Raw genomic sequence first — 19,184 nt, 5'->3', positions numbered from 1 at the left:
TTAGGTTAATTTCATTCACAGTCACCTGATTCATTAGACTGATATATGTTCAGCTTTGAAGATGCTTCTTCAGATAGTTTCTGTATCTCTCTAGAAAGCATCATATCTAAGATGATATCTGTGAGGATCAGACATCAAACGAGCAACTCGTACTACCCATAATGCACTGCGACACCAGTGGGGGTTGCTTCCCATAGTCCTCAGCGTGACAGAGAGCAGCCAGGTGCTGATGCAGCAGGACTGATACAAGGTCAGAGAGAAGAGAGAGAGAGAGTGGACACTTTTGAAACTTGCCTGATTTTTTTTTTTAAGAGAGTTTAATGTTTGAGATGGGAAATTATTACTAACAGTACTGGGAGAGAATTAATAATATTATTAATATGATTGAGAATGCTACTGTTAATGATGTTCTTAACAATGTATTAATAGTCAACATATGATGCAACTGATGTAATCTAATCGAAATGTGCACAGAAAAAAAAAAAAACACTTCTTTAGAAAGTCAAAATAAAATATACAAATTAAAAATAAAATGCACAAAATATAATGAAAAATAAAATAATTAAATTACATCAAACAAATAAAAATATAATAAAATAATAAAATAAAATAATAAACTTCAAAAAATAAATAAAATAATAAAATAAAATACTATATAATTAAATACAAATAAAATAATTAAAACACTAGTTTTCTAGTGTTTATATATATATATATATATATATATATATATATATATATATATATATATATATATATATATATATATATATATATATATATAGACAAAGGCTAAGACATCATTCACATTTTCCTGGCTACCAGTTTCTCTGAAAAGTCTGTGTTGCTGATTGCATCATCTCATTCATTCTAAAATGTACCAAACATCTGCACTTTCTCTGAATGTCTGTTTAAAACACTCTACTGAGAAGTAAAAAAAAAATCACCACCCACTTTCCAAAAACAAGATTATCTGCCTACCAAATACACAGAAACGTTTTGAATGAAACATATTTTGAAATCTTGAAAGCTTTTCTCTGCATTTGTCACAATTCATTCTGCCATTGCTTTCTCTGCAAGTGATGTTGCCTTAGTAAAAATGAGCTAAAATGAGGAAAATTTGAAAAAATAAAACAGAATTTGAGGGGAAAATAAAACAGAACTCGGGAAAAAATAAAATGCTTTTCATTGGGCCCTAATCTATGAGAGCTAATAATGCTGTCTAGTTAGGCAGCTCATTTGGAACAGAGCTTAAAAAATGTAAAATTATAGTAAATTCTGCAGTTTATGACTTCAATAGCTGCACATAAACACTTCACTTCACTTCACTTCAAAACACAAAAGCACAGATATAACAGTGGCATGAGTGAACTGAACTCAACTGGATCTGACAGGCGATGGAGGGCTGTTTAACACACACACACACACACACACACACACACTCCTCCTTCCTCCATGTCATTGTGTGCCACTATGAGGGGTGAGAGGAACACGCCTCATTCAAGGGCCCGGGGCAAATCAAGCACACTAACACACACACACACACACACACACACCCTACAGGCTCAAACACCTGCCAAACACACTCAGGCCAGCATTCATGACCTCACACACACACACACACACACACACACACACACACACACACACACACGGCACGCTTCCAAGCGCAGGAAAGCAATCAGTCATAAGTAATCCAAATATCAGGGTCACAGAGTTCAGCACAAGTACCGACAACACATGAATACAGTCAGAACAGAAATAATAACCACACACACATCAATCCGCAACTGACCTTAATATCATTATGCCAACAACAACAACTCCAAACGCTAACAATAGACTCTCTTCATTAATTATCATACATAAATATGCATATATGCATGCAGAAGCGTTCGACCTACATTTTGCTTGCAGTTCCTGAAAAATCAGTGAAACACAGAATCGAAGAATTACACATGCATACTTCAAAAGATGTAAAATACTTAAACCAGTGTATCAACCAGCTGTTTAAGTAATCTATAATGTTATTCTTCTATGATAGATGTACATTAGTAAAACAGACAAGAAACTCTCTAGATCAGTTATTGACATTACATACGCTTAAATTCACACTTTCAAACGTCTCGGTTAATCTGAAGCTAAACTCTTCATGATTTTACAGAAATAAAGAATAATCATTAGTGATACACAATATATCAGTGATTGCATCAGTCTCTTCAATTAACAGCATTTTTCAATCAGTTCAATTAGGCCGATATCGGACCCAAATATTATTTGTTCAAATTTAAACAGTACACTCTTTTTCTATGCCAGAACACAAAAGTACTAAACTATTATCCATCTTTAAATGCATTTAAATTTTAATGTCAACTTTAAGTGTTAAGTGTTTTTTTAGATAGATTTTAGTGAGAATACTTAAAAATAAATTAATTAATAATTAAATTGTGCAACAGTGTATATATTTATTGTACGGGTAATCCGTTTCAATAAACAGACAAAAATAAAAATAAAAATAGTTATCGGTATTAGTATCGGTATCATTATCGATTAACAATCTGAACCAGGAAACGTTTCTATATTTATGCATCCCAAAATATGCAACAACAATTAGGGATGCACAATATAAATGGGACAATATTTGCATTTTACACGTTTAGTATAATTAGGACATTAATAGAAGAAGATACATTTATTTTTGTTTTCTAAAACAAGCACTAAACAGTTAAACAGATTATTTTATTATTTAACCCTTTTTTTCTTCTTCTTTTTTTTTTTTTTACAAAATATCGCAAAGTTCTTGATGTCAGACTTAAGCAATTAAAATCTATTAACTAACTATTTAGAACTAATTAACTAACAAATGAACCAATTTCTGGTACAAATTATAAAGATGCATGCTATTTGCAATAAAATGTATTGCCGATGTATTATAAAATGTGCATATATAATAGTGCAATAATTATATTTTATAGCATTATATTTTAATGCAAATATTATACATTTATATTAGGTATATTCACTACTGGTATAAGATTAAATGTATGTATCTGTCTAATTATCAGTATCATTATACACTTTACATAATGTTTCTTCATAAAGATCAGACTATTTAGAACATCAGTATGTGCCCAAATGTATTTTGACTGTGTATTTCAGTAAAAGTTTTTTACCATTTCAGTCTAAACATGCAGTGTTTTCCTTCTGCTGCAAGTATTCAAACCAAAATTGTTGTAAATTCAATTTTCCCATTCAGACACGAGCAGAACTCATTACAGCATGTGGAAACGGAAGCCTCTCTCTCCGTCACTGCAAACACACACACACACACACATACACGTTCGGATGTGGCTGCACGGAGCAGCAGGAAAAGCTCTTACCGTGGTACAATCCTTCCATTAAAGACGAGGAATCCTAGTCCACCACGAGTGCTCTGTAGTATCCGTAAAATTCACTTCCACACACACACACACACACAAGTTAAAACACAGCGGTCCGACACACAGGCATAGTAGTGAGAGAAAAACTGGATCCGGCATGCAGAGGAGCGTTGGCGGTGTGAGCGCGTGCAGAACGGACGGGGGTCTTTGTCTCTCACTCGCAGCTCCAGAGAAAAGATGAGAGGAGAAGCTCGAGGGGGAGGGAGAGGGAGAGAGGGAGAGAGGGAGAGAGGGAGAGAGGCTCTGGTAACCGACGGTAACGGTGAGATCAGCACATCTCCACCCCCCTCATCCCCTCTGAGTAAAGCACAGCAGACTGCAGCTACAGATGAACTTTCTGCAGCTCTGCAATCATGAAAGGGACAGTTCATGCAATAATTTCGTCATGATTTTTTCATCTCATTTTATTCTAACCACGTGTTCTCTTTCTTGAATGAATGACAAAATGTAATGCAATGAAAGCGGTGGTGATTTATAGTGTCGAGCTTCAAAAAACACAGCAAACATGGACTACTGAAGCCCTGAGAGACATTTTACCCTCTTAAATCTCATTTGCACTTGTGTTTAGTTCAAAAACAGCACATTATAAGATGTGTTAAACCAGATTTGATGTCACTGACGCCAATATACAAGACTGCAAATTTGATTTGAGTACAGCTTAAAGATTTGGGGAAAATACATTGCGATTTTTCTGATATTAAAAAAAACCCCATTATGATTGCATTTAAAAATGCAGTTTTTTAGAGAAAACCTGGTTTGTTGTGTTTGATTGTAGGACTGCAGAATTTAACACGAAAATTAAAAAAAATTACAATTAAAAACACAATTAGATAACAATAGGACCATAAAATAATAATAATAATAATAATAGATTAAAATTAGTTCTGTCAATCGATTAAAATATTTAAATCACACAATCGGCAAGAGTTAACTCGTGATTAATCGCAACTTAATTGCACATTTTTATCTGTTCTAAATGTACCTTTTAATACTCTAATCAACATGGGCATGGACAAATATGGATGCTTTATGCAAATGTATGTTTATTATTATTGAAACCATACTCAACACAGACCATGAAAACTAGACATGTTTCAATGATTTGACGCAGCCAAATTATCAATAAAACTGTTTTCATTGATATATTTTACTGTTTCTGTTGTCATACAACGGAATGAATATGAAATAGTGACTGAAAGGCAACCCGTACATAACAAACTCTCCCTTCCAAAATGTTAATCTGCGCAAAATCCTGATAATCGAGCTGTCGTCTGATGAAATCAAATAGGCTACACATAAGATAAAGACAATAGCTGTGCTGTGATTTCAGCTATACTTGCATGTGAAATTAGAGAAGCAACATAATATCCATTTCAACCGCTCGCTGAACAAAGCAGACACTGGGATAGCAAGACCTCGCGCTTGCGCGGCAGTACCAGCAAGTCACAGAAACTAAATAAGGTTTATCCAAGAAGTCGCTAGATGTGTCGCTAGGTGCTTTTTTGGAAAAAAGTCGCTAAATCTAGTTGGCAACACTGTGCATCTCCATTTCTCCAACTACAGGCTAGGCCACGGGTCAAACAGAAAATGTGCGCTGCATTAATTACAAGTTAATAAAATTAGTGCCGTTAAAATTAGTTTGTGTTAATGCGTCATTAGCACGTTAATTTTGACAGCCCTAATTAAAATGTATTAAAATAGATAATAAACAGAGGATATTAATAAAAAATAATAAATAAATAAAATAGATAATAAATAAAACGTTAAATCCTGTACTAATCATACACACAAACATTGCTTAAAATAAAATTTAAAATATGTTTATTTCAGCTACTGTACTTGATATGACAAATGACAAACATGCACAACAAAAGTACTAAAATTTGAACTAAAATTAAAAGAAAAATATACATTTAAAAACCAATTCAAAATATTAATAAAAACTATAATAGTATCTCAATGAAACTAAAACAACACTCTTATTAAATAAAGATTAGAAAATAAATTAAAACAAAAGATTTAATAAAATAATTATATTTTACAGTACACTGTAAAATGACAATACTAACACTTACTGTTATAATAGGCTGCATGTGTAATTAAACACATGAAATATGCATTTATTTAAATAAATCCCAGCCTATTGTGATTAATCATGTTGTTGCTTAAATGTTTAGTGCTATCTGAGCAACATTTGTACAAAATTCATGAAAATAAATTCCAAACAATCACACAAGATTAAGCGTGTCATATGAAAATAGTCCCAGCATCTCCAATAACAGCTGAACTTTATGCTTTCGGCTGTATATATATGCAGCAGTTCACTACATAAAGCCATACATCATCTGAAAATGTGTATTTTACTTCAACTTCCAGAAGTCAGATGTTCTCCTGAAGGACTGTGTTTGAGGAGGATGGTTCTCCTGTTTCTTCTGACTGAATCCCATCTGACTGTACGATAACTAATGACTGATATTCTGAAACCGTTTCAAGATCACAAACCGTGAAATCAGATCCATGTGCTGGGTTTGCTCTCCTGCTGCACACACCTTCAAACCAATGGAAAACCTCAGCTTTCCCTCTCTTTCTCTCTGATATGATGAGCCGTTCCTCACATCAGATCCACTCACTGAAGACTCAACAAAAGCATATCGCACAAAAGTCACCGGCAGCAGAAACTGTATTTCACAGCTGCTGCGGGTTTATCCACGGCATTCACGTCTCTGAATATCCCGCACGGGTTTTACAGTCAAATAATTCAATCATCCGCTTCCCTCGCCGACACAATCTGATCAGAATCATTCAATCCACTGTAACGGGATATAATATCAGCAGACAGATAGACTATAATACAACCAACTAGTTCATAACAGTCATCCCAGGGGCGTCTAAGGAGAGTTTATGAAATATCATAAAGCAATATGTGTTTTATCACCCTTAACTGAAGACGCTGTATGGATAAATGACAGTGAAGATACACAAATCAAAACTGTGCTGTCTTGAAGATCCTATTAGATGAGTCTTATGACCATAATCTTATATTATATACAAAATAATTCATTTTACATCACTCTATGGTGCTGTATATATATATATATGAGCATGCAGTTATTGTTCAGTGGAAATTCACCACGCAAATGTTTTACATTTTCCTTTTTTTTAAATCTAAAAAAAACAATTATTTTTTTAAATCTGGAAAAAATTAAATAGATCAAATATCATATTGTGAGTATGTATCAGTATATTATTAGTAGTATTAATTTAATTGAGAATAATAATAATTATTATTATTATAAGAGTAATGCTGATAATAACAATTATTATTTTAAATAAAAAAATATTAAACATATTATAAATGCTTTTTATTTTTAAAAAATAATGATGTCTAATAATCCAGTGAATTAAATAATTTACAAATTGAAGGTACTTCATCTCATGTAATTTGTAATAATTTTGATAAATTACAATTGTATAAATCCTAATGATAAATATATTAAAATATATAAACATTTTATATATTCTAATAAATAACAATAAAATAATTATATATATGTATATATATATATACATACATATACACACACACACACACACGCATATACTGTATACACACACATACAAAATATTTATTTCAATTAATTTCGATTTTAATTAAAATGGTATAAAACATTCTGAATTATAATAACTTAAAATATATTATTACAAGTATTAAAAATAAGTAAATTAATAAAAATGGATACTATATATATATTATAAATGTATAGTATTATAAATAATATTATATAGATATACACACACACAAACATGCACACGCAGGCTTTTCACCCATATTTCTCTCCTGTGAATGTCTTGTTGATTATCATTAGTGTGTGTGGCTATAATGAGCTGTGTTTCCCTCCTCATGTTCTCATGAGTGTGGATTCTCTCTTACACATTCAGGCTGGCGTTTGGCCTTGGTCTAGTGAGAAAGACTGATTCTCATGCTCAAGGTCGTACGAGCGTCTCTTCTTTCATGTAACGTCAAAACAGCTCAGAATTGCTTTCAGAAACCTGTGATGAGCTGAATTCCTGACTTAAAGCTGCTTAACCGGCAAACGCACACACACGATTAAAAACCCAGCAGCGTCTGTCATTCTTCACCTTTCTGACACACACTTCCAGCCTGCTATCAGCTCCTTCCTTCAGACAGACGACCGCAGACGCATGCGAACGAGAGAGAGAGAGACAGAGACAGAGCCAGGTAGAGCAGCGTCTCTGACAGCGAGAGTCCTGTGACGGGACGGTTTCCCAGCAGACACTGGTGAGGATGATGAGGGTGTTACTGAGTCTGAACACAAACACTAGAGCAAGAACAGCAGCTAAACACTTCATATAATATAATATCTACAATATGTAAATACAAAGTACAATACTTTAATAATACAATAATATTTATTGAAATGCAAAGCCGCTAATTATTTTAATGGTATGGCCGATAACCAATAAACGGCCGATATTAAAATTCTACACTGTGTTTAAAAAAAAATATAAAAAATGAACAAACAAAAGAAAAAAGAAAAAAATGTAATACTTTTAAAATATTTTATTATATATATATATATATATATATATATATATATATATATATATATATATATATATATATATATATATTAAATAAAATGTATTCGATTATGACAAGCGTAATCTGCATTTAATAATAACTGATTGAAAATGAAAAGAAAAAACTCAGCATTGCATAAGAACTTAATAAAAATTACATTATTATTTTAAAATGATATATTATTTCAAATGCTTAAATGTACATTTTGTGTATTTATGAAACAAATCTTAAAAAATGTATATAAATGTACAAATAAATTAAAAAAAAAAAAAAAATTCAAAACATATATACATTATGGGTAACTGCATGCGTGCAATAAACTGACCAAGTATTCGTGTCTGTGTTCATGTACTTGTGTTTCTGATCTAAAGGTCAAAGAGAGGATGACAAAGGGTCACGGAAATCATGTCTTTAGCGCAAGAAAGCTTGACTAACACTCTAAGTGGAAGTGCTACCAAAAATAAAGCACGGCCCTAAACGAACACAGAAGGAGGCATATGACACTTCAGTCTGAGCAAAAGCAGACATGTTTCTGTACATATGTGGTGTAAAACACGTCTGCCAGCTGGAGCGAGTCCCTGTAATTACTGTATCTGTGCTGTATTCACAGACAGACTCACGGCAGATAAATGTGTGTCATTTTGATAGTAAACGACTTTCTCAGCGCATGGAGCAGCGTCACATTTCTGCACACAATGGCTGACATTGTTCAGCACAGCTCAGCTTTGCGTTTTATCCGTTTCTCTTTCTTTCTGTCGGTGACTCACACTTGACACTGCTGTAACCTAATTACAGGCCATTACGTGCCCTCGCCACTCTGCCCCGGGACAGAAGATGAGCTAAGAGAGGAGAGGTCAGGGTTCACAAGACTGACCTGGGAATCATTTCAGCTCAGAGACGAAGGAAAGGGTTACCTGACATAGAATTAACAAAGGCAATAATTATTTAATGTTAAAACTGACGACCAATAAATGGCTGATATTGAAAAACCCTGTCATATGAAAAATGTCTAAAAGCTCAAATGCATTTTATGAAAACTGGATATTTAAAGGAAAAGGTTAGTCAGATTAAGGAAAAAAAATATGTGTTAAAATAATGAATGCATAAAAAAAAAAAAAATATATATATATATATATATATACTAAAAATTAAATTAAATATATAATAACAAATAAAAAGTACAATTATATATTATCATTATTATCAATTTAGCCTTATGGAAAAAGTATTTTATGTAAAAAAAAAAACAAATTAAAATGAAAAGCAAATATTAGTTAATTTGCATTTAATTGTGTTTAAATTAATTTTTAGTTTAATTAAAATAAAAATACTGCATAAATCATATTATATTATATATATATATATATATATATATACATATACACACACACACACACGTATGAAGATAACTCCGTTTTAACAATTTTCAAAAATCATATTTTTTCATTGTGCATTCCAATTAATCTCAATCAAACTTCAGTTGGATTATTTTGAGTAGGTAAAAAATAACTAAAAAATACAGCTAACTAACACAAAAACATGAAAACATGATTTTTGAAAAATCTAATTTTGCTAATAAATACATGTAAATATTTTCAAAATACATGCTGTATGTGTGTGTATATTTACATATACATAATAAATATACACAAACATTTATTATGTAAACAAAAACATTTATCTTAGATGCGATTAATCATTTGACAGCACTAGTATATGTATGTATGTATGTATGTATATGTAATATATATATTAAAAATACATTACAAATTGTTTGATTAATTCATTTTTAATTGTATTCAAGAACTTTTATTTTAATTGTTGTTTTATTTTATTTTTATGTATAAATTAAAATAAAACTGCATAGTTAAATAAAAAAAAAATACTGCATACATAAAATTTTTAAAAATATATATAATAAATATAAAAATATGAATGCTCTTCGGCACTCACAGAATAAACATTCATATGCGTAGGTCACAGTTTGGACAGATGAAAAATGACATTTTGCAATGTTAACATCTCAAAAGCATGTCACCAATCATTTCAGACACGTCTGTCTCTCTCTGTCGCTGTCAGAGGTGCGTTTAGAGGACGAGATCCTCTCGAGGACATGGTGGATGGGCAGTGATGTCACTGCTTTTAAAGCCAGAGCGTGTGTGCGTGTGTGTGTGTGTCCCAACAGCCCAGTCGAAGCCCCGAGGACACAGTGATAAACTGATGTCATTTCCCTGCATTGTGAGGAGACGCAAGCACAAGCTAGCAGGAGCACAGCTAGCACTTCAGCTAGTGTACAGAGACAAACTCACCGCTGGCCACACGCAAACACTCAGAGAAAGAGATCTGATTGGACAAGAGCTTCAAAAGCCAACAGCTCCGAGGAGAAGAACCCAAACAGGATCCAAATTCTGGCGGGGAAAATCAACACAGTCCAAATTTGTCATCTAGAGTCCACAGCACATATTTCACCTGACTTTCTACCTGCTTTGCTGTTGGAATATACATATTTAATAAATAAATTCATAAAGTATTAATTATTAACTTAATCAAATATATATTTAAATATAATTTTAATATATACATACATATATATTTAAATATACAAATAAATGTAAAAAAATATTAATACTTTACTTGTGTGTGTGTAATTGTAATTATGTAAATTAATTTTTAATTTCTAAATTATAAAATTATATTTATTTATAAATATAACTCACATATTAACAAATAAATGATATACTTATCCATGATTTAATATTTATTTTTATATACACTTTACACTCTTTACTTTTAACTTTGCTCGATTTAAAAAATAAAAAAATCCCATCAGATGTAAACACATAAATAACACTAAATAAACGTGTTATTACAGTTAATTCCAACAACACCCACAGTACTCCTGAAACAAGGATGAACTGTAATATACTGACTGAAACCCAACAGCTTGAAGACCAGGGCACAGGACAAATAAAAGCAAATAACACACACAGATGAGTGAATGAAGGGGAATCATAAATGAAGGAGTCTTCTGAGGTTTCTGAGATCCGGACAGAAGAACGCTGCTTATCTCCCCAAACAGCTGCTGTAATTTCACAGCCGGAGCAAAGCTTTCTCCATCAATGGACTGGAAAACACACTCTGACAATAAAGACACACAGAGACCAGCGAAATACAACCCTGTCATTCACACCATCATCTGAAAAGTCATGCAAATATGGATGGAAATATTTTGTAATTTTCTGACGAAAAAGCCAATGAATCACTGTGGCACTGGGAAGTTCAGATACAGTTAGTATATCAGTATGTTAGTAGTACAGTAGAGTAAGTAGATCAACTAACTATATCAAGTAATATCTTTACATATAGATAAGGTTTTGTGGCTTTTAGTCCATATCTGATAGCTTTGAGGTCATCTATATTATAGTGTACAATTAAACACTGATAAAATTACATTTCAGCAGATATTAATATAAAAATAAAGTTGATTTTCTTCTAGAAAATAGATTAAAATGTATAAATATTCAAATAAAACTACTGGTAAGATAATAAATAAATAAATATTTATTTATATCAGAATGTTTAGTACAGAAAAAGTAGATCAGGTAACTAGATCTAAAAAATAATAAATAAATACAAACTGTCCAATACAAACTGAGCATTTTGCATTTTAAGAAAGAAAATACCATCAATTATGATTTCATGTTGACATTACAGCAGACTACATAAAAACGGCCTACACAAAGCAACCATTACTTGCATCAAAAACACGTTTGTTTCTCAAACAGGAGTGAAGACGTGCACAGAAAGAACAGTGGCTTTTGGGTCCCTTCAGACATCCGAGTGTCATCCGCAGCTCTCAGAGAAACACCTCCACTGCTGACAGCGTCAGTTTAAGCCTCTTAAACGCTGCTGGGAAACTCACAGACAGAGCTGGAGAAACGTCAGCGCTTTCAGACGCGAGCGACATCAGGCAGATACACAGCAGCGTTCAGAGAAAACAAGAGCCGGCTTTAGTTCTCACGTCCTGAATGCCTCGCTGGAACAACATGACAGCTTGATGAGCGCACGCTTTCAGACGAGACTCTGACACAGAACCAGCAGCTTCTCTGCAAACATATCTGTTTATGTACTTCACCCAAAAATGAAATCGTGTCATCATTTACAAACCCAAAACTATGCATTTCTTTGCACTGCAGAACACATAGAAACCCAGTTTCATTATATGATGATGACACGATGACAAAACGTTCATTTTTAGGAAAGGTATCCCATTAAAGTCGCATAAATATCAGGTCAGAGTTGGACATAATTGGGAAAAATGATTGGAATAGCATTAACCAAATATTACCACTATTAGACTCACTTCAATATTTAAAACATGCAAATTGCCTGGTAAAAGTTTTTTTTTTTTTTACCAAGGCTGCATTTATTTGAATAAAAATTCAGTAAAATCAAAATATTGAGAAAATCACCTTTAAAGTTGTTCAAATGAAGTTCTTAGCCATGCATATTACTAATCAAAAATTAAGTTTTGATATATTTACGGTAGGAAATTTACAAAATATCTTCATGGAACATTATCTTTACTTAATATCCTAATGATTTTTGGCATAAAAGAAAAATGGATCATTTTGACCCATACAGTGTATTGTTGGCTGTGCTACTCATGACTGGTCACAAATGTCTTTATTGTCACTTCTGATCAATTTAATGCATCCTTGCTGAATAAAAGCATTATGGTGTGAAATGTACTAAAACATTTCAAATACTCCTTTTTAAAAACACAGTACGCGGTATATAGTATACACTGTGCATTCTGAGGCTTCCTGTCCGCATGACATTACTTCCTGTAGCAGCATCACACTAAAGACAAGTGCCAAAGAAGGCCGATTCCCACAGGCCTGCGAGAGCGAACAGTAGCCATTGTGTTCATGCAGCTTTTTAAAACATAAACACACTTCCTTCTGTTTCCACAGCCACACGGAAAAAGCCCACCTTCCAGCGGCAGGGAACTGGCCAGGAGAACGGAAAGAGCGGAGCTACATCGAAAAAAAGAAAAGAAGAGGAGGCTGATTGTTTGTGTGTCAGTTCCTGTCATTCCCACCCCGGCGCACTAATGATGGGTCTCTCAGGTAAAACTGTAATCTAAAGCCTTTAGGCCACAGGAACTGGAAGCAGCTTGTGCTCATTTCATGCGGAGTCGTCTTTATGTCTTGTACTTGTACTTTAAAACTCTGCTCTCCAATGGTTTAACAGGAAACTCAAGCCTTAGTACAAAGAAGCCAGTTATACAAGCACTTCAGGAGCTTGTTGAAGTACAGGTGGTTGATTTGGACCGGTTCAGACCGGATCACCATCCAGCACGGACCCACACTGGAACAGTCCAGATCACGTTTATAAAGCAGCATGTGTGAGTGGCGTTACCTCCACGGCTCAGTCTGAATGAGCCATTGAGACGGCTGGAAACTGTAAGTACAGTGGTACCATCACTCGCTCTCAATGGAGGCTCTGTTCACATGCTCTCGGCTATAAACACTGACACAAACACACCAGATACACACGCACAGGTTCACATTCAAAACAATCAACTAATCCAGAGGTTGACTTCTATAATCAATACAGATATCTAGAGAGCAATGGCAATATGTAAGCATGCAGGTAAATAAAAAAATCATTTTTCATGAAGTGTTTTATTTTGATTGCTTTTATTTTAAGTAATTGATTTTAATTTTTACTTTATGATTTAATTCATTCTTAGTATTTTTTCATTGGTTTTATTTTAATTTTGTTATTTTTACATTTTTATGACAATTTATTTTTAGTATTTTATTTTATTATTTTATTTCATTTTAAAATTATTTATTATATATATTTTTAGGATTGATTTCATTTTAGTATTTTGTTTTCATTGTTTTCATTTTAAAATTATTTATTTTATTTAAATTTTATATTTTTAAGATACAATTAATTTCTTGTGTTTTATTCTGATTGTTTTTATTTTAAAATTATGTTTTTTAATTTTTATATTTAATTCATTTTTAATATTTCATTTCAATTTATTTTTTTTGTCTTTAATTTATATTTTAATTTTGCATTTTTATTATTTAATTTTTTTTAAATGTTTTATTTGAATTGCTGATTATTTAATTAATTAATAGCTTGTCATCAACTTTTCAAACCCGCTGCAGTTCTCTCATATTTTAGCTGATATATTGTTCTGTCACTACTTGTGATATATATTTGAGCAAACTCAAAAATCTGCTGAAGTTGGTTGCCTTAAAATTTTAAGTTGGCTTTTTTTTACAGTGTAGCTACTTTATTGCTAAGTCAGGAAAACTCATCATAGACAAAGAAAAAATAGTTTGAAGACATTTTGCTGAAACGTGCAAGTAATTTTTCTAAACCTGATCAAAATGCATATGTGTATTGTTTCATGTGGCTTGCTGAGCTAAAACAAAGTTGCAATGACCAATGCTGATACCGATATCTAGAGGAAAACTACAGAAAAAAATAAATAAAAAATACTGTGCACAATACAATTTCAATAAAGAAAATAATACGCACAAAAAATGCTGTAATGCAACACACTTATTTTACACACTATTTGCACTACTTTTTACTATTTTACACTACTTTTGATTGGTTAATTGATGCTGATATTGTCTAAATTGTCAAATATCGGTCTGGCTGACACCCATCACTAGTTAGGAAGACAATGTTTCCCTAAACACACATAGACGGCTGTTCCTGCCCAGAGGAAAAAGGCGTTTTCCTCTTAAACCCTGAGGGACGATACAAGGTAGCAACATCCTGCTAAACCAATCTCAGCTAAAAGCTATGCCACCCACACACACACACACACACACACACACACACACACACACACACATATACGGCTGAGCTTCCTGTCACAGCTGCTGAAATCACAGGCCGTCTTCCTGTGCAGCTAAAACAACAGGATTACACGCCATCCGATAGATGCATTATGAAGAGAAATCTTGTGGTTATACATTACAGAATGATTAATGATCTAATCACACAGTGCAAGTTGAGCCGAGCTATCAGGTTCACTGCAAATAATGTACGAAATGCCTTTTATGTGAGCCAGAAGTTGTATTCACATGGGTAAATCTCTCGTGATGACAATGCAGCGGTCACAAACGAAACATAATGACGAGTGGTGTCAGCCGTAATTCACTCAAATGCTGTGATCTCACAGTCTGGCGGCTGTTGCCCAGCACCGGCTCTAAAAATACCCCAGCCCTGCGCAGTCATTTCCACCGCCCCGGGACGCACAAAATACAGTATCGCTCGTACACAGAGCTGCCAGAACACATCAGCAAATTACTGAGATTCCCCAGCACAATCAAGCTCGGTTTGCTCTCTGATCACATTCAAGGATGAGGATCTAGACTGACATACAGGACATCAAACTGGTGCAATCATTAATGTGATGGCATATATATATATATATATATATATATATATATATACACACACACACACACATTTTTTTTTATTTCATTGTGCTTTCATATAATTTCCTACCATTCAATTACTCTACTCAATATCAATATTAATTCTAACCAAGATCTATTGCAACCTTTTCAATCGTAACATATGTATCAACATGTGATTTGTATCATTAAAAACATTATTTCCAAATTAATGTCCAAATTGTGTGAACTCTGTCCAAAAAGTATTAATGCACTAATAATACAACAATCACTCAATAAGCCTAAGGAAAGTCAATTGACTAAAATGTTGCAATTAAAATTTTGATGCAAGTTTGAGCAGTGTGTGGGATTTATACTTTTATTTTTCAAATAATTGCACATTTGAAAAAAAAGAAAAATTATTTTCGCACAATATTAAAAAATAAATAAACGAATAAATAAAATAAAACGATGAAACAAACAAAAAAATTAATAAATAAATCCAATATTACAATACGCTGTCTAAAAATTATAGAAATGCTCTGATATATGTACTAAAAACCATGTTCAAAAAATATTATTACGATGGTACATCTCCAAAAAACATATTTTTACTCTGGTACACACCCATAAAGCATGTTAAATATTTTGTAAAATTTATAAAAACAAGGCACATCTCCAAAAAATATTACAATGGGGCATACCCATAAATCATAGTAAATATTTTGTAAATCTAGTAAAAACCTGTTGAATTAATGCTTCTACTGTAAAATTACTCACACTGTGTATATCGAATTTATTGTTGTGTTTTCCCTTCATGTATTTTTCAAATCAATGCCTATGCTCTGCATTCAATGATTTTATCATTTAGTCTTATATACTTAATCTATATTCTTATACAATACTTTGCAATAACTGCTGTAATAAAAGCTGAGCTTGTAGAATAACACAAACTGTCATCAAATCCTGCTGCTGTACACTTGATAAACAGAAACTGTGTAAAACACAACACAATGGGTTTGAGCTGAAGTAGTGTAGCATAAACTTTTGAAACTGACGTCAACATAAATCTCCAAAGTCAATATTAATGCTCGATTCGATCCAATCAATCCGACGCGCGTCACAATCAGCGCGCAATCCCGCATAAAATTTGGGATCCGAATCCATCAGATTTAGAGCAGTATTCCTCATGAACGCATGGCACGGTCGATCCAGCGCAGGAATGCTCATATTAACCGTTTACAGTCACAGTTTGTTTCTTTCTAACAGATGTGTGAACGCATGAGTGCGCGCTACTCACTGGTTTATTGTGTGATCTTCTGTGGTGATATTCCAGAATGCGCTTTTCCCGTCTTCTCCAGTCGATTCTCTCTCATTCCAGCTTTTCATTCCCTCTCATTCCAACATGGCTGACGGGCAGAACCCAGCCCACTCCAGCTCCACACACACACACAAACACACACATACACACTCCTCCCAGTCCCGAGTGAATGAACGCCGCTGGAGTCGCGCTCCAGACTTTGGCCACTGGCGCCGGGGCAGTCCGATTCGTTTAGCGAATCGATTCGCTCGAACGGTCAAGTGAACTCTCTCGCCGATTCTGTTGAATTCAAATGTGTACGATCATCTTAAAGGGTTAGTTCACCACCAAAAAAAAAACAAATAATAATAATTCTGTCATTAATTACTCATCGTCATATGGAAGCCCGTTTCCGCCACAGTTGAGAAAAAATATGAATCTATAAGCAGTGTTGGGCTAGACACTCAAAGTATGTAATATATTACTCATTACTAGTTACTCCTTTCAAAAGTAATATTGTTACTTTACTTGTTACTTTCGGGCAACAGTAATTAGTTACACTACTAGTTACATTACTTTTTCTTCACTTCCCACAGAAGTTACTGTGTAGTAACTGTGAAGTAACTGTGTTTTCTCATAATAATGAGAAAATTTCTCGTAATAATGAATTAGTTTCTTGTAACAATAAGAAACTTTCTCGTAACAATGAGAAACTTTCTCGTAATAATGACTTAGTTTCTCATAACAATAAGAAACTTTCTTGTAACAATGAGAAACTTTCTCGTAATAATAACTTAGTTTCTCGTAACAATGAGAAACTTTCTAATAATGACTTAGTTTCTCGTAATAATGAGAAACTTTCTAAATAATGACTTAGTTTCTCGTAATAATGACTTAGTTTCTCGTAATAATGAGAAACTTTCTCGAAATAATGACTTAGTTTCTCATAATAATGACTTAGTTTCTCAAAATAATGACTTAGTTTCTCGTAATAATGACTTAGTTTCTCGTAATAATGAGAAAATTTCTCGTAATAATGACTTAGTTTCTCGTAATAATGAGAAACTTTCTCGTAATAATGACTTAGTTTCTCGTAATAATGAGAAAATTTCTCGTAATAATGACTTAGTTTCTCGTAATAATGACTTAGTTTCTCGTAATAATGAGAAACTTTCGTAATAATGACTTAGTTTCGTAATAATGAGAAACTTTCTAAATAATGACTTAGTTTCTCGTAATAATGACTTAGTTTCTCGTAATAATGAGAAACTTTCTCGTAATAATGACTTAGTTTCTCGTAATAATGAGAAACTTTCTCGTAATAATGACTTAGTTTCTCATAACAATGAGAAAATTTCTCGTAATAATGACTTAGTTTCGCAACAATGAGAAACTTTCTTGTAACAATGAGAAACTTTCTCGTAATAATGACAGTTTCTCGTAATAATGAGAAACTCTGATAATAATGACTTAGTTTCTTATAATAATGATAAAATTTCTCATAATAATGACTTAGTTTCTAACAATGAGAAACTTTCTCATAATAATGACTTAGTATCTTATAATAATGAGAAAATTTCTCGTAATAATGACTTAGTTTCTCGTAATAATGACTTAGTTTCTCGTAATAATGAGAAACTTTCTCGTAATAATGACTTAGTTTCTCGTAACAATGAGAAACTTTCTCGAAATAATGACTTAGTTTCTCGTAATAATGACTTAGTTTCTCGTAATAATGAGAAACTTTCTCGTAATAATGACTTAGTTTCTCGTAATAATGAGAAACTTTCTCGTAATAATGACTTAGTTTCTCATAACAATGAGAAAATTTCTCGTAACAATGACTTAGTTTCTCGCAACAATGAGAAACTTTCTTGTAACAATGAGAAACTTTCTCGTAATAATGACAGTTTCTCGTAATAATGAGAAACTCTGATAATAATGACTTAGTTTCTTATAATAATGATAAAATTTCTCATAATAATTACTTAGTTTCTCGTAACAATGAGAAACTTTCTCATAATAATGACTTAGTATCTTATAATATTGAGAAACTTTCTCGTAATAATGACTTAGTTTCTGGTAATAATGACTTAGTTTCTCATAATATTGAGAAACTTTCTCGTAATAATGACTTAGTTTCTCATAATAATGACTTAGTTTCTGGTAATAATGACTTAGTTTCTCATAATATTGAGAAACTTTCTCGTAATAATGACTTAGTTTCTCATAATAATGATAAAATTTCTCGTAATAATGACTTAGTTTCTCGTAACAATGAGAAACTTTCTCGTAATAATGACTTAGTTTCTCGTAACAATGAGAAACTCTCGTAACAATGAGAAACTTTCTCGTAATAATGACTTAGTTTCTCATAATAATGACTTAGTTTCTCATAATAATGA

The 19,184-nt window shown here is 32.6% G+C and overlaps 1 protein-coding gene across 3 annotated transcripts in view; it reads right to left on the bottom strand.

The window, feature by feature from the left end:
- The window catches only part of ptk2aa (protein tyrosine kinase 2aa), a 95,050-nt gene extending 78,078 nt beyond the window's left edge, over positions 1-16,972 (bottom strand). For 2 of the 3 annotated variants that reach the window (XM_058752779.1, XM_058752781.1), the window contains exon 1: positions 16,780-16,972. Coding sequence is in view for 1 of the 3 variants with exons in the window: in XM_058752773.1 (XP_058608756.1) it covers positions 3,381-3,399 (19 nt within the window). In the remaining 2 variants the exon portion in view is untranslated. Of the gene's footprint in view, positions 1-3,380; positions 3,608-16,779 lie in introns of those variants that run through there. The other variant, XM_058752773.1, reaches the window with a different exon arrangement.
- Between the last annotated feature and the right edge of the window lie 2,212 nt (positions 16,973-19,184).

This window comes from Onychostoma macrolepis, chromosome 19, assembly GCF_012432095.1.
Source record: "Onychostoma macrolepis isolate SWU-2019 chromosome 19, ASM1243209v1, whole genome shotgun sequence".
Classification (NCBI taxonomy): domain Eukaryota; kingdom Metazoa; phylum Chordata; class Actinopteri; order Cypriniformes; family Cyprinidae; genus Onychostoma; species Onychostoma macrolepis.
This window is presented reverse-complemented; position numbering and strand designations above follow the sequence as displayed.